Source organism: Sminthopsis crassicaudata, chromosome 4 (genome assembly GCF_048593235.1).
Source record: "Sminthopsis crassicaudata isolate SCR6 chromosome 4, ASM4859323v1, whole genome shotgun sequence".
Lineage (NCBI taxonomy): Eukaryota > Metazoa > Chordata > Mammalia > Dasyuromorphia > Dasyuridae > Sminthopsis > Sminthopsis crassicaudata.
Genome location: NC_133620.1, coordinates 465,035,842 through 465,060,903, shown reverse-complemented (window position 1 = coordinate 465,060,903; position 25,062 = coordinate 465,035,842). Strand labels below are relative to the sequence as shown.

Below are 25,062 nucleotides of genomic sequence, written 5' to 3'. Positions count from 1 at the left end.
AGTTCCTTTGAAATTGATTCAAAATAGGACAAAGTCGAGCCTTTTATCTGGAGGAAAACAGTCTTGGAGAGGGGAGTCTTAATTTCTTCCTTGTATTGTCTCAAGTTGTCCTCTGTCTTACTATTGTTGCCTTAGGGAAGGATTTTCGGGATCATGGGATAGAACAGATGATAAATCCCTGAGAGTACTCAATAAATTTAAAGTCTTGGGGAGGGGGGGTTCTCTTAGTTTCAGTGTTCTCAAAAGCAATGGATAGAGAACCTTAGAGATGGCACTTGGGAAAATGACATAAAGAGTTCCTCCCTACTAACAAGATCACATATTTGTTGCTGTCCTAGGTGCTAGATATAATCAAAGGAAAGAGAGGTCAGAGTCAAATAAGATTCCTTCTTTCTTTCCTTCCTTCCTTCCTTCCTTCCTTCCTTCCTTCCTTCCTTCCTTCCTTCCTTCCTTCCTTCCTTCCTTCCTTCCTTCCTTCCTTCCTTCCTTCCTTCCTTCCTTCCTTCCTTTCCTTCTTCCTTCCTTTGTTTCCTGTTCTTTTTTTTTTCTTGCTTGGTTGCTATGCCTTAGGAGTAGATCCCCCTAGTGCAGGCTAAGGCATCTCCTTGACATGGGGAACTCTAAACAGTGTAATGTTATTCTTTTTAAGTCTCTACAGAGTGCTGGGTATCACCTTTTATGCAGGAGGCCCCTAGAGGGTATTGTTATATTGGGACACTCAAGTTTGGTCCCTTCCTTTTTGGGTATATGGGTTCGGTTCCACTGGGTATGTGGGTACCATCCTCTTTAGATTCAAGGATTTAGTCCACTCTAAGGTTGTGGGTCCTATTTTCTTTGGGTTTATGTATTCTATCCCCATTAATTTTGTGAGTCTGTGCCCCTCTGAGTTAGCTTGGACTATGCCATGTTAAGTACATCCTATGGCTTTGAAAATGATTTGTAGATGATCCATTCAGATATTTCCTGGACTCATCTAGGGAAGGGCGTGTCTCCTTCCTGACTCACTTTACTGCCTTCCGGTTATGAACCAAGGGAGGAGCTTCCAACTACCAGGAGGTTTTAGCTGTAGAGGGCACAGGGCCTGGAAGGCACCAAAGAATATTGTGATCAGGTTGGATTGTAAATCAGTTTTTTGAGATTTCTTTTTTAAAAAATGGTCATCGGATGACACAGAACACAGAGAGATTTTCCTGGGTTCCCTTGGGATTCACAAATTAGTTGCCCTTAGTTTTCTTGTCTGGGGAATTGGGAAGATTTGTTTAAAAAAAAAAACAGGGAAAAAGAATGAAAGGAAACAGCTAAAAATTGAAACCAAAATCAAAACCAACACATAGATGGCTGCTACTATGCTAAGACCTGGGAGGTGGTTGTCAGTTCCTACAGGCTCTGGAAATGAATTGTACTACAGGGGAATGAGCAGAGAGGCTATGTAAGGCAGCTGATATTCTAGAATCTAGAGACCTTGGCTGTAATTCTATTCTTGCCTTATATATTCTATATTCTAGCCCTAGCAAGAGTTTCTTGACCTACATGCCTAGGGATAGGCAAAGAAGACTTTGGATAGACAAGGTGAAGTGTCTTGTGTATTAGAGGGATCAGGCTAAGTATTCAATGGACTTTGAGGTCCATTCGAAAGAAAACTGAATAGAAAACCTGAATTCTACCTCCGGGACTGGCACCAATTCGTTTTGTGACTGAAGATGAATAGCCTATACTTTGTGGGTCCCAATTTCCAATGAGCAGGATTGGACTGGACAATCTCTAGTTCCCTTCTGGTTCTGAAATGCTTGCTTCTAAATCTCGAAAAGGAGAGAGATACCCTGTTCTTAGTCTTGTATTCACTTTCTTGGTAGGAAAGGTAATGAATGTGGAATTGTGGGAGATTTGTGTTACTTTAGTCCCCATAATTCCCCCACTTCAATGTGTGTTCTGCCAGTATCCAGTGACCCTTCTGGGCACAATGGAGCACAGCCTTTTATTAAAAAAAATTAAATATAGAATAGATCTATATCGTGCCTTGGGAGAAGAATGATGTGCTCAGATAGTCAATGAGTCAATCTGAAGGGACTTCAAATGGTGTGTAGTTAATTCCAGAATATCATCAATAATATTCCTGACAAGGGGCCATCCAGTCTCCTTGGGAGTATCTCTAATGATGGGGCACCCAACTACCATGACTCCATTCCATTAATGGATAGCTCTAATTGTTGGGAAGCAATATTGAGTAGAAACTGGGTTCTTTCTAATTCCTAGTCTTCCATCCCATGGAGCCAAGCCAAACCCCCACCTCACTGGGATTGGGACAAAAATTAGGGTGGGACAAAAAGGCTAGTCTTTCTTTCTTTCTTTCTTTTTTTTCTTTTTTCTTTTCTTTTCTTTTCTTTTTTTTTCTTTTTCTTTTTTTTTTTTTTGAGGCTGGGGTTAAGTGACTTGCCTAGGGCCACACAGCTAGGACGTGTTAAGTGTCTAAGATCAGATTTGAACTCTGGTCCTCCTGAATTCAGGGCTGGTGTTCTATCCACTGCGCCCCCTAGCTGCCCCAAGCCTAGTTTTTCCAAGTAAAAAGAGTGGGATTGGGAGTCAAGCACTTCATGTGGTCATTTGTAAATTCAGTGTTGGTGGTGGAGAGAAACATTGAGGCTTTAAAAATAAATGAGTGAGAATTGGGCTAAGCCCTCAAAGGTTTTGTGGGATTTCAAGTATTCCTAGCTTTTGGGGGACTTAGCCTTAATTCTAGGGGCAAATAGTGCCAGAGATCAGCGCTGGCAGTGGGCGTTCGATGTCACAGATTGGGAGTAGTGCTGGGGATGGCTGTTGGATGGGGGCTCAGACTTGGAGATGGGACAGGAATGCTGGGAATGGGGATTTGTAGACTGAGTGATACCATGTGGGAGCACTCAAGTTGCTTTGGCCATTACTATCCAAGGCTGAAATTAAAGCATATCCCCTGAGAGCCAGCAAATGCTCTCAAATCAGCAAAGAGAGATGTGCATTTCCTAGGAAACAAAGAAGGGTGGGAGTAGGGGGTTGGGGAGGAATGACAAACTACGAGTTTGGGGGGAATGCCTGGGCCCTTAAGCCATGTCTCTTCCCTGGGCCTGAGGTTCCCCATCTGTCAAATGAGGGTGTTGCATTAGGTGACCTTTGAGTCCTTGTCCAGTTCTAGACCTTTGTACTTTGACCCCGAGTCATCCTAAGCTGTCTCCCTGTCAGGTTGGCCTATTACACATTCCAAACAGGGTGCTTGAGCCTCCCCTACTCCCAGCCAGGGAGGGGCTCCTGAGGAGGGGGGCTTGCTCTTGTAGCGTAGCTAAGAGGGAGTCACTGGGACTTGCAGTTAGGAGCTCTGAGCCCTAAGTGTGTCTCTTCCTCTGCTCACTAGCTGCACCTCAGTTTCTTCGTCTATGAAATAGGAATAACACGTTCCACGCCTTCTTCATTGGGTGGTAGTGAGAGCAAATGGGATAATGGATGGGAAAGCCTCTTGAGGGAGGATAAAGCGCGGCACAAATGGAGGGGCTTCTCTGACAACTATTCCTATTCCCTCACCACCCTGGGGTCCATCTTCGGCCTATTCCTATCTCTAGGAAGAGCTTCACCTTCCTTTTCCACCTAATTAGTTTAACTGTACTCAGACACCTGGGGGTGCGGAGTGGGGGGATGATCTGCCCTCGCTGGGGTACAGGATGGCCGGGGAGAGGGAGAGGCAGGGGCGATGGACTGCAGTCTCCCCTAGTTCCCAACGCACACACGTACACATACACACACACACACACATACATGCACAAGGAACAGGATTCATCTACAGACTTGGCGTGAAGGAGGGTCTGAGCTTGACCCTACCTGTCCTTCTACAAAAGTGATGTGACCTTTGCCAAAGATTGGGGAGGTGGGGGAGGGGAGGTGAATGGTGGCGAGAGCCAGGGGTACGTACATCCAGTGGTGTGTCTGACGGGCTGCCTCGGGACTGGCTGGGACGCCTGCTCCGCTGGCCGTTCTGGTGTGGGGACCCCGATCGGCTGCGGCCCGAAGGAGAGGACGTTCTGCTCCTGCTGGACCGCTGGCTACTGGCCTTGGGGCCATCGTCTCTGGGCTTAGGGCTCAGTCTGCAGCAAGGGGAGGGATGGAGGGAGCCAGGGTGGGACCCTCCTACCTCCTTCTCCCTCCACGGAGCCAGCCTTGGCCGCTAGCCTCTCTGAGCATGCACCTCCCTAGGCCTTAGAGAGAGACTGAGACCCAGATCTCTTTAGAACACCACTTCCAGGATGTCTGCCCGGATTCCTCTAGTTCCCAGTAATCTTGCTCTGATTTCTTCCAGAGCTCAGCTAGTCAGGCAAGGCCTTAGCTGTAGCATCACTCCCCACTTTCCCCCATGCCTTTCCCATGAGACCCTGGGCTTCCTCCCGTCACCCCAACAGAACTGGGAGCTCAGTCCGGGGGTCCCAATGGAAGCTCTGCTGAGGGCGACTGACCCGAGCCCTTTTGAGCCCAGCATGGGCAGATCATGATAGAGCTGCCCACAAGTCTCCATCACTCAACGTCCCAGCTCTTTCCCCAACCAAATTCTACATAGACATTCTACATAGTAGATACTCCGAAGAAAAATCTAAATCCTCGCCCACACTTCCCAGCCCCCCCGAAGCCCAAAGGCCCGGCCACCTGCCAGCTGCCCCCTCCCTGGCCACGGTTTGCCGTGGGCTGGCCACCTACCTGCTGGGTGATTTGGAGCTGCTGTAGTTGGAAGATATGGAGGCGCTGTGAGAACTGCAGCTACTGTGTCGGTGAGACCTTCTTGATGGAGATTCACTGTGAGGTCTGGAAAAGGAGAAGGTGAGGGGAAGAGATGGAGAGAGGGGAGGCTGGCTCTGCAGCCTTCAGAAGCTCCGGGCCCTTCCTCCGGATGCTCAAGGTGCTCGCCTCTCCCACCTCAAACCCCGTTCTGGGAGAAGGCTGGGCTATCAGCCCCTTCCACTCTAGTGTGAATGAGACATGATTACTTCTCTCAGGAACAAGCACCCCCACCCTGAAAGGGGGCAGAAACACGGGTCTCTTACCTCTTTCTCTCTTTGTTTTTCTCTTTTCTTTTGCTTTTGGGGCTGCGGGACCTACAAACAACAGGAAGCTCAGTGCTCAGGGAGTTAGGAGGTACGGAGAGGTGACCTGAATCTCCTCTTTGGCATCTACGGGAAAACTCACCTTTCTCTGAGAGCTGAGCCCTATGTTGGGGTGCCCCCTGCCCCACAGCTCTGTTTTACCCCAGACAGAAGATCTGTTCACCTCCTCTTCAGCCCCTTGGCGGAAATCCTTGACTTCCCCCCACCCTGGTCAGAGAAGCTTTCCTGAGTTTCTAACCCCAGTTTGTGTCGCTCGTTCCCTCTGGGCCGTCCGGCCCTTATGTACACACTTAATTCGGAGGTGCCTTAATTAATATGACAGAGAAGGACTGCTTAATCACACGCAGGGCTGAACACTCGCTCTTGGAGTGGCCCCAGGAGCTTGGCTATGTTGGGTCTAGAGCACAGGCAATTCAAGCAGATCCAGCCAAAGCTGGAGTGAGGAGCTTTGGGATTTGGGGCAAATGGAGGCCTCTTGTCTCACACCCGCCCTCCTCTCCTTTCCCCTTTCCCAACTCTCCCCCTTCCCCGGAAGTTTGGATTTGCTCTGAGCTCTGTACTCAGCTATTCCATCAGGATCAGATGCTCCCTCCAGCTTTGCTGATCATCCCAATCCAACCAGTGCCTGCCAGTTGGCCCACTCAGTTTTGCCCTTAACCCAAAAAATCCCAATTTTCATCAATATTATAAAATATCAGTGAGCAAAGGATTATGGGACTTAAGAGGTGGAAGGGGTCTTAGAGATCTCAGCCCCCCCTCTTATTTTACAGATGGAGAAACTGAGGCCCGATGAGGATATGTGACAAAATGATGAAGTCACCATGATTAAAACCCAGGACTTCTAACTCTATATATTATGCTTATAGGATTTAGAATTGAGTCCTTCCCAACTACTAGGTCTGCGGTCAGGAATCCCGAGTTCAAATCTAGCCTCAGACACTTATTAGCCGTGTGTCCATGAGCCAGTCACAAGCTCTGTAGCCTCAGTTTCTCCGTCTGTAAAATTAGTATAATAATAGCAGCTGTCTCCCAGGATTATTGTGAAAATATGTATTAGCTGTGTGTCCGTGAGCCAGTCACAAGCTCTGTAACCTCAGTTTCTCCATCTGTAAAATTGGTATAATAAAAGCAGCTGTCTCCCAGGATTATTGTGAAAATATGTATTAGCTGTGTGTCCGTGAGCCAGTCACAAGCTCTGTAACCTCAGTTTCTCCATCTGTAAAATTGGTATAATAAAAGCAGCTGTCTCCCAGGATTATTGTGAAAATATATCTAAGTGCTTGATTGCTACTTGTTTCTTTCCTCTCTTTTGTTTATGCTGTCTCTCCCTAAACTTCTTTGTTTCTCTCATTTCATTCTCATTTTGAGTGTATTTATCCAGGTACATGTTATATCTCCCAACAGAACTGAAGCTCTCCGAGGGCAGGGTCTGCCATGTTTTTGCCTTTGTACATCCGGTGCCTATTTATCCCAGGAGCTTAAAACCTGCCTGTTAATTGATTAGTAGCATTGGAGGGGCCTTAAACATCACATCCAGGGCTCGGAGGGAGACCGGTCTTCCCCTTCCAAAGGGAGGGAACCATGTCTTCTGATCGCCTTGTGCTAGAGCAGCCTGGCCCGGGGCTGACCCCTGTCAGTCCTCGGTAGAACGGACTAAAAATGGGTTCTTCAGGCTGAGTTCTAGGCAGGTGCCACTCTGGGAGATTTCTGCCACTGGAGGGCAGCAGAACATCAGCCCAATTTCTAGCTCAGTCAATTCTCTAAGGATCTGGTGGGAGAGTCTGGGGAGCAGAGTCTGGGGCTGGACCTGAATCGTCTAGAACAGCTCCTTCCTTTCATGGATAAGAAACTGAGCCTAGGGAGAGTAAATGACTCAGGTTCACAGATTTAGATCTTGGAGGTCATATAGTGAACAGTGTCTACTGTGTTCCAAGCACTATGCTGAGAGCTGGGGAGACAAAGGAAGGTAAAAAGAGCCTCTTCCCTCGAGGAGTTTGTCTTTGTTACAGAAAGGGAAACTGAGTCTGAAAGGTCAGTGACTTGACCAGAGACACAGAATAAATCACAGGGATGAGTCCATCTGAAAGGTGAGTGAAGAGGAGTGTGGGCTTTTAGGCATTTTGGAGCATCTGAGCTGCTTTTTCTGCCCCCCCGGACAGGCAAAGCATATGGTGAGGAAAGAAGCTCCCAGGAGCCCCCTCTCCCAGCCCCAGATCTCCCAGGATCAGGTCATTTGAGTAGAAGCCTCCATCTACATCCTACTCTCCTTCAGACCAAGGGCTCAGCCCTCTAGTTCTTGGACAGTTCTGTTCTTGGGGCACACACAAGGGAAGGACGTGGGCTTGAGCCAGGGCTGGCTCTCAGTCTTTTTTTTTTTCCCTGAGGCTGGGGTTAAGTGACTTGCCTAGGGTCACACAGCTAGGAAATGTTAAGTATCTGAGACCAGATTTGAACTCGGATCCTCCTGAATTCAGGGCTGGTGCTCTATCCACTGCGCCACCTAGCTGCCCCTTGGCTCTCAGTCTTAACCCTATTCCTCAGTTTCTGGGTCCAGCCCCCACTCACTACCGCTCCAACCAACTTCAATGGGGTTGGACCAAGCAGCCCTGCTGATCCTCTGCGGGCTCCTGCTCACCTGTGTCTTCTCTTCCTCCTGGATCCTGAGTCAGACCTGTTACACGTGACAAAATGGTTTCCATTTAGCAGACATGTGAGGAATTAATTATGCCCCCTTCCCTTCCATGTTAGACTGGGGCAATCCCTCCCTCCTGTTCCCTGGGATCTGGTGACATGGGTGGGGGAGCAGAGCTCGGGACGCCAAGGCTGGGGAGACGACGAGACTTTTTAAGGTACCTGTCACGTCTATGCTTTTTTCCATTTTTCTTCTTCTTCCGAAGGGGTGAGGAGCTCCCCCAACTTACAACCTGCCCCCATTTTTGCAACAAGTTCCACACAGGATTTGCCACTTTATTTTTCCTCTCCCCCTTCACGTTGTCCTACATGTCGGATAAATGTAAAATTCCTGATGTCCAGATCTGAGCAGTTACTGCTCTGTTCAAGAACCTTCAATGCCTCCCTATGGCCTCAGAGAATAAAATTCAAATCCCATTGAACTTTGTCCCATACCTGACATCACTAATCTCTTTTTACTCCCCAAATTCGAACCACAGACCACCGAGGTCACCTTGTCCAACGTGTTGTACCTGCCTGACATCCTGAAAATTCAACCACCCTGTCTTTGCTGTAAGACTCCAGAAGGGATAATCCGCCACCTCCCCAGGGAGCCCATTCCCTTTGGACAGTGCTTTCTGTTTGGAGTTTTTCTTGATGTGGAACTGAAATCTGTAGTTTTGCCATCCCTCGCCACCTCTCGCCTTCCTGCTTCTGCTCTCTTGGGGACAAAGTAAGTCTAATCCTTGGCCACACAATGGCTCTCAAGGCCTCCCAGAATCTTCTCTTCTCCAACTCAAAAATCATCAGGGCCTTAAACGGCGTGTCATGTAAATTGACCTAATTCTTCCCGTCTCCCTCATCTGGACACTCTCTCCCATATGGAAGCTCTTTCTAAAATGTAGCCCCCTTGCTTGTCCCTTTTGGGGACAATCTGTTCAACAGCTATAATTCTTCCGAACTGACCACCGGCAACTTTATATTCCTGCGCCCTTGTTCCCCTCACTCGCCCACCGCCTCTTGTATTCCTACAATTATTTTAAAGTCCAACCCCGATACCACGGATTCCAGGGATGCCCTTCTCCTCCCCCCAACCTCATAACACTCTGGCCCCTGATAGTGTTTTATTATGGATTCCAGTTGTTGATGTATGGGTTACATGTACACCCTCCACCTCGGACCAAGGACTTCTCAGGGTGAGGACTTATCTATCATACTTCTAGAACAGTTCTCTGCACACAGGCAGGGGATTAACCAGTTATTGTTAGATTCTACTGAACTGAACTGAGTGGAACTCAACTGAACTGAATTGAATTGAACTGAACTTGTGTTGGGTTTGATCCAATGGAGAGGCTAGAGCTAGAAGCAGAAGATAAATTCTGTTTTCCCAGGTTCAGAAGAAGCAGTTTGAAAAAAAAAACCCAGATCCCAAAGTGGATCTTCTCTCTCTCTCTCTCTCTCTCTCTCTCTCTCTCTCTGTCTCTCTCTCTCTCTCTCTCTCTCTCTCTCTCTCTCTCTCTCTCTCTCTCCTTCTCTCTCTCTCTCTCTCTCTCTCTCTCTCTCTCTCTCTCTCTCTCTCTCCCTTCTCTCTCTCTCTCTCTCTCTCTCTCTCTCTCTCTCTCTCTCTCTCTCTCTCTCCTTTGTCTCTCTCTCTCTCTCCTTTGTCTCTCTCTCTCTCTCTCTTTCTCTCTCTCTCTCTCTCTCTCTCTCTCTCTCTCTCTCTCTCTCCTTTGTCTCTCTCTCTCTCCTTTGTCTCTCTCTGTCTCTCTCTCTCTCTCTCTCTCTCTCTCTCTCTCTCTCTCTCTCTCTCTCTCTCTCTCTCTCTCCTTTGTCTCTCTCTCTCTGTCTCCCTCTCTCCTCTCTCTCTTCTGTCTCTCTGTCTCTCTGTCTCTCTCTCTCTGTCTCTCTCTCTCTCTCTCTCTCTCTCTCTGCCCTCTCTCCTTTGTCTCTCTTTCTGTCTCCCTCTCTCCTCTCTCTCCTCTGTCTCTCTTTCTGTCTCTTTCTCTCTTTCCTCTCTCTCTCTCTCTCTCTCTCTCTCTGTCTCTCTCTCTCCTTTGTCTCTCTTTCTGTCTCCCTCTCTCCTCTCTCTCCTCTGTCTCTCTTCTTCTGTCTCTCTCTCTTTCCTCTCTCTCTCTCTCTCTCTCTCTCTCTCTCTCTCTCTCTCTCTCTCTCTCTCTCTCTCTGTCTCTCTCTCTCTCTCTCTCCTCTCTCTCTCTCTCTCTCTCTCTCTCTCTCTCTCTCTCTCTCTCTCTCTCTCTCTCTCTCTCCCTCCCTCCCTTTTCTCTCTCTGTGTCTCTCTCTGTGTCTGTCTCTTTCTCTCTCTCTCCATCAATGGGATTCTAGTGACCTCAAAGCAATTGAGCTGTTGGACCAACTTTTCTCCCTCTTCCATGCCTTCTTCCTTTCTTCCCTCTCCCTCCTTCCTCTCCCCCTCTTTTCCTTCCTCTTTTTTCTCTCCCTCCCTTTCTTCCTCCCTTGTTTCATTCCTCCCTCTCTCTCTTCCTTTCCTCCTTCTCTTTGTCCTTCTATCCATGCTTTCCTCCCACCTTCCTTCCCTTTTTCCTCCCTCCCTTTCTCCATGGGCCCCCCATCAGGGAAGGCACTGAGTTTCAAGGAGAAGTAGGTGGACACCGAGGAGGGTGAACTGTCTTTTAACTCTCGGCCTAGTTCCTCGAGTGAGAGCTAGAAGGGACCTCAGATCACACATTGTCCACCCCCCATTTTATCGTCTGATTTCCGAAGCTCCTGGGTAGGGTTCTGAGGCAGGACTGGAGCCCAGCCTCTGCCCACCGGGCCCGCGCTCATCAGGCCCGTGTTGGGGGCCTCAGCCCCACCTGCCAGGAGCCTTGGGGAGAGCTCCCATTTCTCCCAGCCACGGCCCCGTCTCCTTCTCCGCTCCCTCCACAGGCACGGCCCACTCACCGACTTCTCCGATGGCCTGATTTCTTTTTCTTCTTCTTCTTGGGAGGGGGTGAGGCTGAGCTGCTTGACCAGTGCTTGGTCCTGGGGGTGGGTGGGGGAATGAGAGGCGAAGCCGATGAGGGGAGCCAGGAGAGCCCAAGGCCCGCCTGGCCTCCTGATCCCGATTTCGGAAGGATCCACAGCCCTTCCCTTCCTCCCCACCCCCTCCAGCACCATCAAGCCCTCCCAGCTCCCAGTCCTGCCCACTCAGCCACTCTGCCAGTTTCACATAGAGAGCCCTCCCTCCTTCCCTGCTCCGTAAGGCTGCCCAGCGCCGTTCCCTCTCCAGGGCCTGACCTGTACTCTCGGTGCCCACCATCAGCCCGGTAACAGTCGGCAGGACAGTCGCACTCCAGAGGGCAGTCTTCCTCATAAGGCAAGTACTCCAGGCCCTGGGCGTCCCCTTCTATCAAGTAGTGGCTTTCCATCACTCTGGCCGGGGAGACAGATTGAGAGAGAGGTCAGTCCAGATTTGGAGCAAGAGGACCAATTGGGTGATTGCAACCATCCAGGGCTTAGAGGCCTGAATGTGTGGGTAGGAAAAGGAGGCCTGGGATACAGCGGGAGCTAGAATCTGCAAAATGGGCGCAAAGCTCTCATCCCTGGCATTTTACAGATGCCCTTTTCAGCATTCTGACACCAGGGCTGACGCTTTGCCACCCATGCTCTGCATTGATTTAGGAGATCCAGCTTCTGCCCCCAAGAAGGAATTTGTTGCTCTTATTATCCTCATTTTTTCAAATGAGAAAATGGAGGCAGACAGAGGTCAAGGGACTCGCTCAGCTAATAAGTATCTGGAGTCAAATTTAGATTCAAGTCTTCTAGAGCCCAGTGCTAGTCCTCTGTCCACCGTGGCGCTCTCTGAAATCATCCTGCTCATCTCTTCTTGAAGAGCAATAACACTGAAGGAATCCTTCCCTGACACTCTCCATCACCTCCTTGTCTCCTCTGACCCTGCCCTGCCCCGATGCGGCCTTTCTCACCTCAATGCTTGGATCAGGGCAGTAGCTGTTGAGGAGTCAGGCTGCCTCAAGTCTCTCCCTCCACTCAGCCACCAAAAGCACTTTCCCTAAAGGGCAGGCCCATTTACATCACCCCTCTACTGGAGAAACTCAGTGGCTTCCTCCCCTTCCGGCGTCAAAGACAAAATGCTCTGTTCAAAGCCCTTGACAAGCTAGCCCCCTCCCTCCTTTCTAGTCTTCTCACACTTCAATCTCTTTCACATAGTCTGCTCCAGTCGCACCGACCTCCTCTCTGCTCGTCATACAGGATGGCCGGGCAATGGCTCTTTTGCCATTTTCCCTGACAGGTTTCTGCAGCTCAAACATTCTCCCTCCTCAGCTCTGGTCTTGGCTTTCCAAACTTCCTTCGAGTGTCAGCTAAAATCCTGCCTTCTGCAAGAAGCCTTTCCCAAGTCTCCTGAACTTTCCTTCTCTCTGAGATATATTTAATTTACAATTATATATTTTTGTATTTCTTACACTTTATACATATATATAATTTATATAATTTACTATGTATACACACACACACACACACAGATATGGGCCTGTTTGCCATTAGTTGTTTGCAAGTTGTCTCCCCCATGAGCTCCTTGAGAACAGGGATTATTTTTGCTTTTATTAGTGCTTAGTACAATGTCTGGCACCTTTGTGAATTATTTCGGTGGTGTCTGACTCTTCGTGACCGCATTCGGGGTTTTCTTGACAAAGATACTGGAGCATTTTGCCATTTCCTTCTCCAGATCATTTTACAGAGGAGGAAACTGAGGCAAACAGGATTGAGTGACAAGCTCAGGCTCACAAGGACAGCTGGATTTGGACCCAGAGAGATGTCTTCTTGATATGGGGCCAGGAACTAGCTGCCAAGCTGCTGTGGCTGGCACTTAGTAGGTGCTTAATAAATACTTGTTGATTGAATGAGGAGACAGTCCCTGAGCCTGGCTCCCGGTCCTCAGGGAGGCTGGGGAGACATCCACCAGGCAGCAGATGCTGAGTCGCACAGGACGGCCCGCACTTGTCTCCTTTCTGGATGCTGAGCACTTTCTCCATTTCTTCCCATCAGCCCCATTCCTGCTCATTATCCCACTTCCTACATCCTCTTCGCCTTGGGAAGGTGCCACCTTTCAAATATTTATAGACTTTGATCATGCTTCCCCTCCCTCCCGCTCCTTCCTCTGCCCCTCCCAAAGTCATTGCTTTAGCGAGCTGCCGCGAGCTTGGCTCTGACCATATTTCCTCATAAATCAATCCTGTCCCTGGGCCCTTAATCATCTTGGCTTCTCTCCTCCTAACTGCCTCCAATTTGTCTTCTTGCAATGATGGGCCGCTCTCCGTGGAATGCTGCCCGAGCCCCCCTCTGGTGGGGCCGGCTCCCCCTTCTCTCTTCCAGGGCCAGGGGGCTGAGCGGGACCCGCTCCCCTTCTCTCTTCCAGAGCTAGGGCCAAGCGGGGCCGGCTTCACATCCTCCTGGCTGGCTGCCGCTCTCAGAACTCCCGCTCTGTAGCTTGCCCATCGGTTAGCACAATAATACAGTTAATGAAGGGGATGGCGGTGATGCGGATAACAGGAGGCTAGATGGTCTCCAAACCTCCAGACTCCCAAAGTCTTTGTCTTTGTAACTGATGTTTAACATTTGGGTGTGGCACAGTGTCTGTAAAATGAACCATGTGGGAATGAATGGGAGTCCAGGGCCAAAGGGTGAGAAATTGAGACCTGGAAGGGTCCTTCAGGGGTTATAGAGGGAACCCTCTCATTTTACAGATGGGGAAACTGAGGCCAGAGAAAGCTGACCCAAGCAGCAAGTTAGCAACTACACCCAGAACTAGGATTGTCTTTCATTTAAAAAATACTGAGGCTTATGGATGTGAATCAAAAATTTGCCAAGCTCAGAGAGCTTGAGTCAGGGCTCCACCTAGGTCTCCTGGCTCCAAGAAATGGGATCCATCAGAGATCATATAGTTCAATCCCATTTTAGAAGGGGGAGTTTAGGCTCAGGGAAGGGAAGTGACTTAGACGTGGTCCCATAGGACCATAGTTCTAGTGCTGGAGAGACCTAAAGGGCCATCTTTTAACATTTAACTTCATTTAACAGATGAGGAAATTGAGGCACGGAGAGGGGGGGGCAAAGTTAGCGCTCTTGCCATTATGCCATGTCACCTCTCACAACGAAGCCATGAAACAAAGAACTCATTCAGGAGATCGATGTTGGAAATGTCTTTCCATACAGACTCTCCTATTGGCAAGAAAAGCATCACCTCTGAAAGCGATGAGCTCTCCCCTCCGCAGTCACCCCCTCTACCTGCACTCCTACTCCAATTTTCTCCCTGCCAAGCTCAAACCTCCCTGGGCAAGGGCATGTAATTATGTTTGGATCTCAGGAGCTTTGCTAGGACCCACGCCAGAAACAAGGAGGAGCCCCTTACCATTCCCCCCCCCCTTCTCGTGGCTCCATTAGGTGAACTAAACAAAGGGCAGAGACAATAGCACCCTGAGGAAGATCTGCTCTGGCTGAGCTCGAGGACAAACCCAACAGCCAACTGGGTTGGGCGGGGGCCATATCCCCTTAACAGGCTGGAAACTCTATGAAGGCAGAGGTCATGGCCTGTCTAAACTAGAGGCCCTCCTCTCCTCCCTCCCTCTCTGCCTCTCCTGCCCTTGCTCCCTTCTCCCCTTCTTCCCCCACCATAGTCACAGTAGAATCTTAGGTTTAGAACTAAATGGGACCTTAGAGATTTTCCAGTCCATGAAATTAAAAAAATATGTGTATTTTATATATATATATATTTAATAACGATTTCAATATAATTGGTTTCCTTGGTAATTCTGTTTATTTTATTTCATGCATTTAAAAACATTGTTCTGAGGTGTTCAGCAGCCTGGACAACTAGTGTTGAGTGTGGAGTCTTCTTGACTCGACTCTCTGTACTTAAATTCAGCCCTCAGATACTTACTGGCTGTGTGCCCCTGGACAAGTCACTTTACCCTATTTGCCTCAGTTTCCTCATCTGACAAAGAAATGGCAAACTACTTCAGGATCTTTGCTAAGAAAAGCCCACATGGGGTTGCACAGAGTTGGACACAACAGGTCAAAGGGGCACAAGACATGAGAAAGATTAAGAGCCTCTGATTTTAGTCCCATTTCCCTTATTTTGTAGATAAGGGGGTTGCCCATGGACACAGAGGATCATGTTTCTGGAGACATAAGGGACCTCATAGGCCAATCCCTTCGTTTTTCAGATGCAGAAACTACATAGAACAGTGAAGAGACTTTTAAATTCACATAAGTAAGTCATCATTGTCTAAGACAGGATTTGAATCCAGGTCCTCTGATGCCCTAGCCAATGCTCTTTATCCTGTACTATGTAAGTGGTTGTTGTTCAGTCTTCTCTTGATGACCCCATTTGAGGTGTTCTCAGCAAAGACACTGGCATTTTTTTTCCTACAGCCCATTTCACAGATGAGAAAGCTGAGGTAAACAGGGTTAAGTGACTTGCCCAAAGTCACTCAGCTAGTGAAATTGAACTCACATAGGTGGGTCTTTTTGATTTTAAGCCCAATGTTCTATCCATTATGGCACCACTTAGCATCCCCCATATAAGACATCCCCCCTAAAAAAACAAATAGTCCTCATCAGAAGAACATAGACCTAGCATAGAAAGGACCTCCAAGGCCATGTTCTCTAATCCCCTCACTTTGTAAATGAGGCATCTGAAGCCCAGGGAAGTGAAGTGGTGACTTATCCAAGACCACACAGTAGGAAGTGTCCTCAGAGCCAAGATTCAAACCTAGAACTCCTGAATCCAAGTCTCCTGTTCTTTCCACTGTACCATACTGCCTTCATAATGGAGTTAATTATTGAGAGCTGAAGCTATTGGAAGGTAGAGGAGTTCTGTAGCTAGAAGTTTTCTTGATTAAAAGAGCTTATTCTATAATGTCTATAATAAGACATTCTTAAATGTCTCTTCACTGTTCTAGGTAATTTCTGCATCTGAAAAATGAAGGGATTGGCCCATGAGGTCCCTTATATCTTCAGAAATATGATCCTCTGTGCCCATGGCAACTCCCTCATCTACAAAATAGAGGGAAATGGACTAGAACCAGGATTCTTTTTTTTTTTTTTGATAATTTATTAATTTTATAATTATAATTTTTTTGACAGTACATATGCATGGGTAATTTTTTTTGCAACATTATTCCTTGTATTCACTTTTCTGAATTTTCCCCTCCCTCCCTCTACTCCCTCCCCTAGATGACAGGCAATCCCATACATAATAAATATGTTACAGTATATCCTAGATACAATATACGTGTGTAAAACCAAATTTCTTGTTGCTCGGTAAGAATTGGATTCCGAAGTTATAAGTAACCTGGGTAGAAAGACAATAGTGCAAACATTTTACACTCCTTTCCCAGTGTAGAACCAGGATTCTTAATCTTTCTCATGTCTTGTGCCCCTTTGATCTGTTGCGTCCAACTCTGTGCAACCCCATGAGGGGTTTTCTTGGCAAAGATCCTGAAGTCGTTTGCCATTTCTTTCTCTAGAGCCATAAATGGTAGCAACTTATTTTAGCCAATTCATACCTTCTTCCAGGATTTATCTGGATCCCCACAAGACTAAAGCCCTCCTCAGTTTCCCCTTAATGTGGGTCCAAATCCCTCAGCATTCTTTAGGCTATGTCCTATTCTACTACTATACACACTTACAAGGGACTCCCATTAGTACTGGGGGGTAACTAAGGAGAAGGAACCCAGAAAAAGAGATGAGGGAAAGTTACTGAGATTAAGTGGACCCTGAAGGTCATAAGGAGTTAGGAAAGGGAGTTCATTGTCAGGGATCAGGGGCATCGAGGCAGGAGTAACCAAACTTGAACTTGTTCCTTAGTAATCTAGACTTTCTGCTCTTTCCAGATGTCCCATGTAAAATATTCCAACCTGATTACCTAAGAGTGTCCCTTGCTAAAGGTACTCCGGGTGGAGGAGCCCTTCTGAATTGAGATTATAGGGAGAATGTGGCCCTAAATGTTTCTCACACAAGAAGAAGCCAAGGTGAATTGAAACTGAACTGTCCCTACGCCTAAGGCCCCATGCCCAGCAGTGGGCACTATCCTCTTCAGCACCGAATAGCTTTGAGTTCCAATCTAGGGCTAAGCTCCTTTTGGCATCACTGAATCCCTGCCATCAGCACTGCGTGTGTCCCCTGACACACAAAACCTCCCCCATTTCCATGACTAAACCCTGACTTTGACAAAGAAGAGGACAAGGAGGAGGCAGGAGAGGAGGAAAAAGGGGAATAAGAAAAGGAAGAAGGACGAAGGAGAAGGAAGAAGAGAAAAAGGATAAATGCTTGATTGAAGAGCCTGATGTTTTTAGCTGAGTGATTTAGTGGTAACCTTAGAGGAACAGCCACATCCCTTCATTGATGAGGTCACAGGATGCTCCAAGAAATAACAACTGTCTCCTCTCCCCTTCCAAATTGCCCAAAGGAAAGAACAATTACCCAAAAAAGCTGTCTGAGAAGTTGTTCTGGAAGATAAGACGGAGTCCTAAGCTGACCAAAGAGAAAGAGTGGTAAGAACAGTGGATGAGACGCAGAAAGGGCCAAGCATTTGGGTTTGTCTTCTGCCATGTAGGGGAGTGACTCCTCCCAGTGGAGCTGGAGTCAAGCTTGGAATGGTCAAAAGAGCATTATATTCTGCATCACAGGAGCTAGATTTGAATCCTAGATTATTCCCTGGGGAACCTTGATCAAGTCCTTTTCTTTACTGGCCCCAAAACATTAGATAGTCCAATATTTCTACCTTTTAAAACTATATTATTATGTTATTTTAAAATTATCATTACTACCTTGAGGCTAAAACTAACCATGAAATGAGGAGGCATGTAAATCGTAACTGAGATATATTATCTTTCTCTTGACCTTGTTTCAAAAATGCCTCTCTTTCTCCAACCACCGATTCTTTTCATCAATGAGCGCAGATGAAGAAGCGATTGATTCCATTTCAGCAATGTGACAAAGCTTTTTCTCCTTCTTTCTTAACTCCCGAGGTAATCTTAAGAAATTCTTATGAGAAGCAGCAGGATGTGCTGGATGGAGAGATGGCCATTATTCTCCCCACTTTCCCCATTATTATCAACATTATTATATTCACTGAGGCTCAGGAAATTTGTAACTTGCTTGAAATGAGCCTCCTTGTGAGAGCTGACCAAAGCTGGAAGCGACCGATGAGCCAATGGGTGCCAGATACACCGAGGCTACTACATGTGCTGAAAGAATAAACAGCAGCAGCATTAAGTGCCGATCTCCTCCATGATTGTCAATCTTCTTCTGTTCTTGAGAGGTGAAATCCACAATCCACCACGGCATACTTAACCTCCATGATTGTGCTAATCTCTGTTTCCCAATGATTAACCTAATTAACCCTCTCTTGTTTTCTGCTGTCAAAGACGGTAATTGTCTCTTGTCAGGGAACTTCATCCCTCTGTGAAAAAGCCTCAGAGGGGACTCACAATCTGCTGGCTCTACCCAGTTGGTTCTGCTCAGATTTGGATGGGGATGATTCAGTGTCCAGAATGAGGGAGGTGATACCTTTGTTATGTTCTGCCCAGGTCTAGCCACATCTCAAGTAGTCTGGGCCATTCTGTCTAACACATTTTGGGAAGGATCAGAAGAACACAGATGAAGAATTGGAAGGGACCTCAGAAACCAACTGGAGCAACCTACTCATTTCATAGCTAGGGAAACTGAAGCCAAGAAGATGGAATTATTGGCCCAAAGTCACAGCAAGCAATAGAGGTGGAAATTCAATCTACTTCCTCTGACTCCAAAGCCAGGATACTGTCTATTGTTCCTTATTGCTCATTGGCTTCAAGATGGGACTGGAGACCATGCCAGATGAGACAGAGATGTAGAGATTGACAGAGACACAAAGAGAGATAGAGACAGATAAAAACAGAGAGACAGATAGATAGATATTTGTGTGTGTGTGTGTATATATATATATATATATATATATATATATAGAGAGAGAGAGAGAGAGAGAGAGAGAGAGAGAGAGACTTGAGATACACACACACACACATATATATGGAGAGAGACAGAGAGACAGAGACACAGAGATACAGAGACAGAGACAGATACACACACATACACACAAAGATATATATATATATATATATATATATATATATATATAGAGAGAGAGAGAGAGAGAGAGAGAGAGAGAAGATACACACACACACAGACAGAGACATATACACACAGAGACAGAGACAGAGAACACAGGTATAGAAATAGAAGGGACCTTAGAGATAATCTTAACGTAACTTCTTCATTTTAAAGTTCATAGGACTGGTGATTTAGGGCATCTATTCCGACTTCTTCATTTTACAGATGAGGAAACTGATACTCAGAGAGGTTCAATGACTTGTTCAAAGACACAGAGTTATTAAGAATCAGAGGCAAGATGTGAATTCAGGTCTTCTGACTCCAAAGACAGTCTTCTTTTTACAATTCTACAAGGAGACTGAGCCCTGGAAAGGGACTATCAGAAGCTTTGCTCCTCTTGAGCACATCCTACATGACAGCAAAAGTAAAAATGGAACCCCCCCCCCCAAACTTCATGAATTGACCAATCTATTGAACACCAAATCCTAGAGTAGGAGATATTGTCTTGCTGAATTAAATTAGTTCTCAATATCCTAGAGATGTGACTTCATCGTGGAAGGTTGATGGACTTAGGCAGGAGTTTGGTTCAGTATGCTGGACAGCTCCCTCACTTATATTTTGTTTTTGTTTCTGGGTGCTTTTTCTAGGTTGCTCTCCAAAGGGTCAGAATTCCAGGGATAAAAGAATGAGAAGAGGATCCCTAAAGGTCATTAAATCTAGTACCCTCTCTCCAGGCCACAATGCTAACTTTAAATACTTTAATTTCAGGTCAGCTTAGAAAGAATAGTTTATGATCTCTGGTGAAGTTTCTGTTCAGTCAATGTGGAATGGTAGAGAGAATACTGGATTCTAGTTATAATTTTGTGGATAACTTGTGTATGACTTTGGAGAAATCATTTCTCCTCCTCTTGACCTTAGTGCCCTCCTGTCAAATGGTTTTTCGGTCTTCTAGCTTGAATATTTTTTAAGTTTATGATCCTGAATTCTTTCCCCTCTTATCAAAAGCTTGACACTAGCCCATGCTAATATTCTCTTTCTGTGAATTCCTATGGTACTGAGAACCTGCCCACATGATTAACATGTTATTCTATCCTTCATTTTAAAATTCTTAACTGTTCCATGTTTCCCAGAAATATAAGCTCCCCGTGATCAGGGATCCTTCTCTGCCAAAGTGTAAATCACAGACTATGCAATGGAGGGCTCTGTCAAAAAAGGTCCCAATAATCTCAAGGTGACCCTTAGTGAAGAATTCTCTTCTTACAAGAGGATCAGGCTCTCGGTTCAAATGTTTCCAAATTTTTCCTGGACTTAAGCTTTTCTTACTCCTTGGCTCACTGTACCTCTCCTGCTATAAGATTCTGGAGAAATCTTTAAAACAAACTTGGGTGTAGATTCATTCACTCAGCCTGCCTTTTCAGAGCATTTTCTTCCTGTATACAACATTGTGCTCTAGAGATCCTTCTTCTATCTGAATAAAGTCACTCTTGTTCTTATGGTTCATTCTCATTGGAGGCACTTGGAATTTTTTCTCTTGGATCACCAAAGGCTTTAAAGGAACCTCCCTTATTTGTTGGTAGGGAAGATAACGAAGGTTCAATGGAGAATTACACAACCTATGGCATTAAAGAGAAGAGAGGAAGACAGGATCTTTGTTTTTCTGGAGTTCTCCTTGGAGCCTTTGCCATTTTCTCTTATTTGTTCTAGGTAGATGACTCCCCAACTCCCACCATGCTGTCAGAGACAAGACCCACTACTGGAGGAGAAAATCTCAAAAGAGATGACTTGAACCATTTAAAAGACATTGACTACCCATCTTCAGCTTGGATCCATCCCAGCCCCTCCTCACACCCCCACACCTCCTGACTCCAAGCAGCCAGTGCATGATGCATAAAATTGGGTGGTTTATGACAAATGTTCATGGTACTCATGATGATTCAATTGGATGGGATTTTCCAGGAAGGGTGCTTGAGAATTCAGATGCATTTCTGCGAGTGAACTTGGAGTTTGGAAAGAGAGCTGTGACCACTGGTCTCTTCCCTTACTCCCCCTACTCCTCCCCAGCTACCCTTCCCCTCTGGCTCCCAGAGTTCCATCCTTGAAGAGATAAAGAGCCCGAAGCACCACATTGAAGTTAGCTTTGTTAAATCCCTTTTATTTCAGAGTCCTCATGCCCTTTCTTCTTTCTTGAGACTCATCTCGTATCCCCATCTTGTCACCAATGCCAAGTTCATTTTCCTGTGTCATGTTATCAACAGCTTTCACGTAAGGAGTTGATCTCTAACAAGATATTCTCTCAATGGATTCGAAATCATAGAATACATATTTGACCTTGGGCCAGTCACTTTTCTCAGGGCCCAATTTTCTTCATCTAGAAAATGAGGCAATTGGAACAGATAGCCCTAAGAGCCTTTCAGTTCTAAACCTATAATCCTATACACAATGCCTCCATGACTTTAAAAGAACAGAGCCAGAATGGCGATGTTTCAAAAACTATAATAAGTAATTGAAGAAAGATTTGAGGCCCTTTTCAGCCTCACCCACATAATTCCATATAGGAAGTCATCTATTCTATTTATAAGGCTTTATGCCTTGCTCTCCCATGACCTCATACCTGGCTTTATTCTTCCCCGGGATCACTCAAAATTGGTGTTAGTTGACTTTTGAGGGCTCAGAGAGAATCTAAGAGACAAGTTTAAGTGAATCCAAACCAACAGGAATTTATCATTGAATTGGATGCTGACAAACACATCCTCACCATGATTTTTGAAAGAGTCAGCATGCTCCATTCAGACAAAGGCAGAAGAGACCTAGGTGAAGAAGGTGGAGGACAGGAGCGTCCTATAGCCGCCAAACCTGACTGATTGATTGTATGAGTCTTAGGCAAATGGGGAGAAGATTTTTCTAATAGAAAACCTGGGTTATGTGCAAACTGCCTCTTCTAAGAGGAATGGAATAAAAACATAAGCCCCCATTTGCTTATTGTCCCAATCTTTGTGTAAACCAGGATTTGCTCTTGATGAAATTCTCATTTCCTAAAGGCTACCGAGGTTAGGGGCTCAGTGATGGGAGTGGGTTGTGTGCCAGGATGCCAGGAAGTAGGATGCCTCAAAGCCACATTTCAGTGATGTCACCGAATTGTGAGGAGGAGTTCAGAAATTCAGTCCAGCCATGGCTTGCTGTTCTCTTGGCATGAGCACCACTTTTTCCCGTAGGGAAATTTGTTCCTGTTTTTAGAGATGGTAGAGGACAAGGGACCTTCTTTCTGGATGACTCAGCTACATTTGGGAAGTTATCATGTTGCAGAGAAAAGAGCCTTGGATTTGGAGTTAGGGATCTGAGCTCAAATAGCAACTCTGATGCTCACTACCTGGGTGCCCTAGAACCCCTCTGGGCTTCAGTTTTCTCATCATTGTATTAGATGCCTCAGAGGTCCTTTCTATTCTAAATCTTTGATCCAATGACCTGGAGGTCATGGAATTCCAGATTTGGTGGGGGGACTTTCAGGTCATCTTCTCCAGCCTCTCGTTCTAGACAAAAATCATTCCTGATGGGCTTGAGTCCTTTTCTGGGCCTGATTCCAGCCCAGTTTTGCTATTATTTCTTGTGTGTGGCTTTGAGTATGTAGCTCTAGAGATAGAAGATCTAGGTTAACATCCTGCCCCTTATGCTCACTCCCGACATGAGCTTGTGGGAATCAGTTAATGTCCATGGCTCCCAATTTTCTCCACTATAAAATGATGGGATTGAACTAAGTGACCAGTGAGATCTCTTCTATCTCTGCACCTTTGAAACATGCGATGTTCCAGGCTAGCTCCTCTGAAGGGCTCAGACTAAGTCCTTGTCAGGATAAGCAAGACTTAGCACTTAGTAAGAACCTAACAGAAACATAGTAATTCAATGATTTCAGAGAAATCAAGGCTCACATTTCTCCTTTCTGAGCTTCAGTTTCCTGATTGATATAAGACTTTATGATATTGAAAGTCCATTGTAACCTTCATTCTATAATTTAGTGGAAAGAAAGATGGCTTTTGGAGTGAAAAACCTAGGAGGAACTTCATTTGTTGTTCTGTGTTCAGGCAAGTCACACCAAAACCTCTTTGTGCCTAAGTATTCTACCCTGTACAGTGAAGAGGTTGGACTAAATCTCACTGTATGCTCACATCATGATTTTTGTTAAGTAGGAGAGAGGAAAAAGAGTCTATGTGGTCCTTGCCTTCAAGGAGTTCATTGGATGAAGGGTCTCCAATCTGATTAGAGAGACCAGATCGGAGAGACAGGGAATAGTTTAAAAGGTCATACGAAGGCTCTAGGTCCTGGCCAATGTTTACATTCTATGATCCTTAACTGGGATTTCTAATACCAAGGAGCTCAATGGTTCACAAAACAGTTCAATTATCAGATGAAAAAAAATGAAGGAATAATGGAAGTGAGTAGTTTCCGTTCAAGGTCATGTTGTCAGTGACGATGTTCAAGAGGAAATGACTGACTATTAGAAAGTTCACTCTTGTACTGAGCTAAAATCTGCCTCCCTACCATTTCCACTCATTTTTCTAATTCTTCCCTCTGGGACTAAGGAGAATGAATCTAACCCCTCTTCCACATGACAGCCCTTCAGAGAGTTTTATTTTTATTTGAAGGATTGCTGTAGTCTTCACCTGTCCCTATCTATGGAGAGCTGAGGGTAATTAAGGGCTGTCTTGATGGGTTGGTTTTCTGGGCAGGAGACAGACTGTGCTCATTAAAGTCATTCTCTCTCCTTCCTCCAACCTCATCTAACCCTGTTTTGCAATCCTTTTATGACTCTTATCAAATTTTGCCTCATGTTGTAATTACTGATATATATATATATATATATATATATATATATATATATATATATATATATATATATATATATATATATATATATATATAGAGAGAGAGAGAGAGAGAGAGAGAGAGAGAGAAAGAGACAGACAGACATATATTTATACATATATACATTATATAAACTCACAATAGATGCATACATATGTGCAAACATATATGTGTATATATGTTTATGGATGGATTTCTATGTATCATGGATATATATATCTTTTCTATTACCCACAAAATTGATATTTCTAAAAGAGAGACACAGCAGAAAAAGGGAGCTTGGGGCAAGATCTGTAAGGTGAGAAAATAAAAACTGTTTAAAAGAAGGAACTCAAAATAGATATCTCTGAAGCTTAAATTCCATGAGGAATACAGAGACTACAAAGGGAATAAACAAGATAAAGGTCATGAATCAAAGAGTAAAAAATCTAGAATGACAGAAATGGAAGGGAAATAAAGAGAAAGATGGAAAAATCTTTCCCCTCCCCCCAAAAGGTGCAGAAAATGAAATTTAAAAACTAACAAGCAAAATGAGAAGAGGAGAAGAGGAAGGGGGAGTATCACCTAACTACTTAATTGAGAGAAAAAAAAAGAATTTGAAAATTAGATTTAAAAAGCCATAAAAGAAGTTACAAATAGAGGCAGCTAGGTGGCATAGTGGATAGAGTACCAACCCTGAAGTCAGAAGGATCTGAGTTCAAATCTGGCCTCAGGCACTTAAAAATCCTAGCTATGTGACCCTGGGCAAGTCATTTAACCCCAATTGCCTCAGCCAAAAAAAAAAAAAAAAATAAATAAATAAATAAATACATTTTTAAAAAACCACTCTAAAACTAGGTAAATGGCCTGGGGGGCTTGAAGTACAGGGAAAGAGAGCTAGTAGAAATACAGTTGCCTTAAAGTAGTTTAAGATAAAATAACTGGGGGCAATTAAAGTGTCTGGCCTCAGACACCTAACACTTCCTGGCTGTGTGATCCTAGGCAAGTCACTTGACCCCAATTGCTTCAGAAAAAAAAAATATCTGAAGAGACAAAGTGCTGTATAAAGAGGAAAAGATTCTAATTGAGAAACATTAGAGATAAATAGAAGAAAACACAAACTTAACTCTCATTGCTTTAAATGTAAATGGATTAAACAATCCAATAAAGTTAAAAAGACTGCGAGATTGGCTAAAAAATTTGGCTCAAATTTTGTTGCTTACAAAAACAAAAATATAGAATGAATGATTTTTCATGACAGTTATGTTATAGTAGAAAGAACATAGGATTTGGAGTCAGAATAGCTGGCTTAAAA

General features: G+C 45.4%; 1 protein-coding gene across 1 annotated transcript in view; it reads right to left on the bottom strand.

Annotated features, from left to right (window-relative positions):
* SRRM3 (serine/arginine repetitive matrix 3) overlaps positions 1 to 25,062 on the bottom strand; it is a 108,948-nt gene that overhangs the window by 20,009 nt on the left and 63,877 nt on the right. The window contains exons 4-11 of the mRNA XM_074264129.1: positions 11,043 to 11,177; positions 10,707 to 10,787; positions 8,847 to 8,868; positions 7,968 to 8,038; positions 7,750 to 7,785; positions 5,055 to 5,105; positions 4,711 to 4,815; positions 3,935 to 4,106 (exon numbers count right to left, since the gene is read on the bottom strand). Coding sequence (XP_074120230.1) covers positions 3,935 to 4,106; positions 4,711 to 4,815; positions 5,055 to 5,105; positions 7,750 to 7,785; positions 7,968 to 8,038; positions 8,847 to 8,868; positions 10,707 to 10,787; positions 11,043 to 11,177 — 673 coding nt within the window. The remainder of the gene's footprint in view (positions 1 to 3,934; positions 4,107 to 4,710; positions 4,816 to 5,054; positions 5,106 to 7,749; positions 7,786 to 7,967; positions 8,039 to 8,846; positions 8,869 to 10,706; positions 10,788 to 11,042; positions 11,178 to 25,062) is intronic.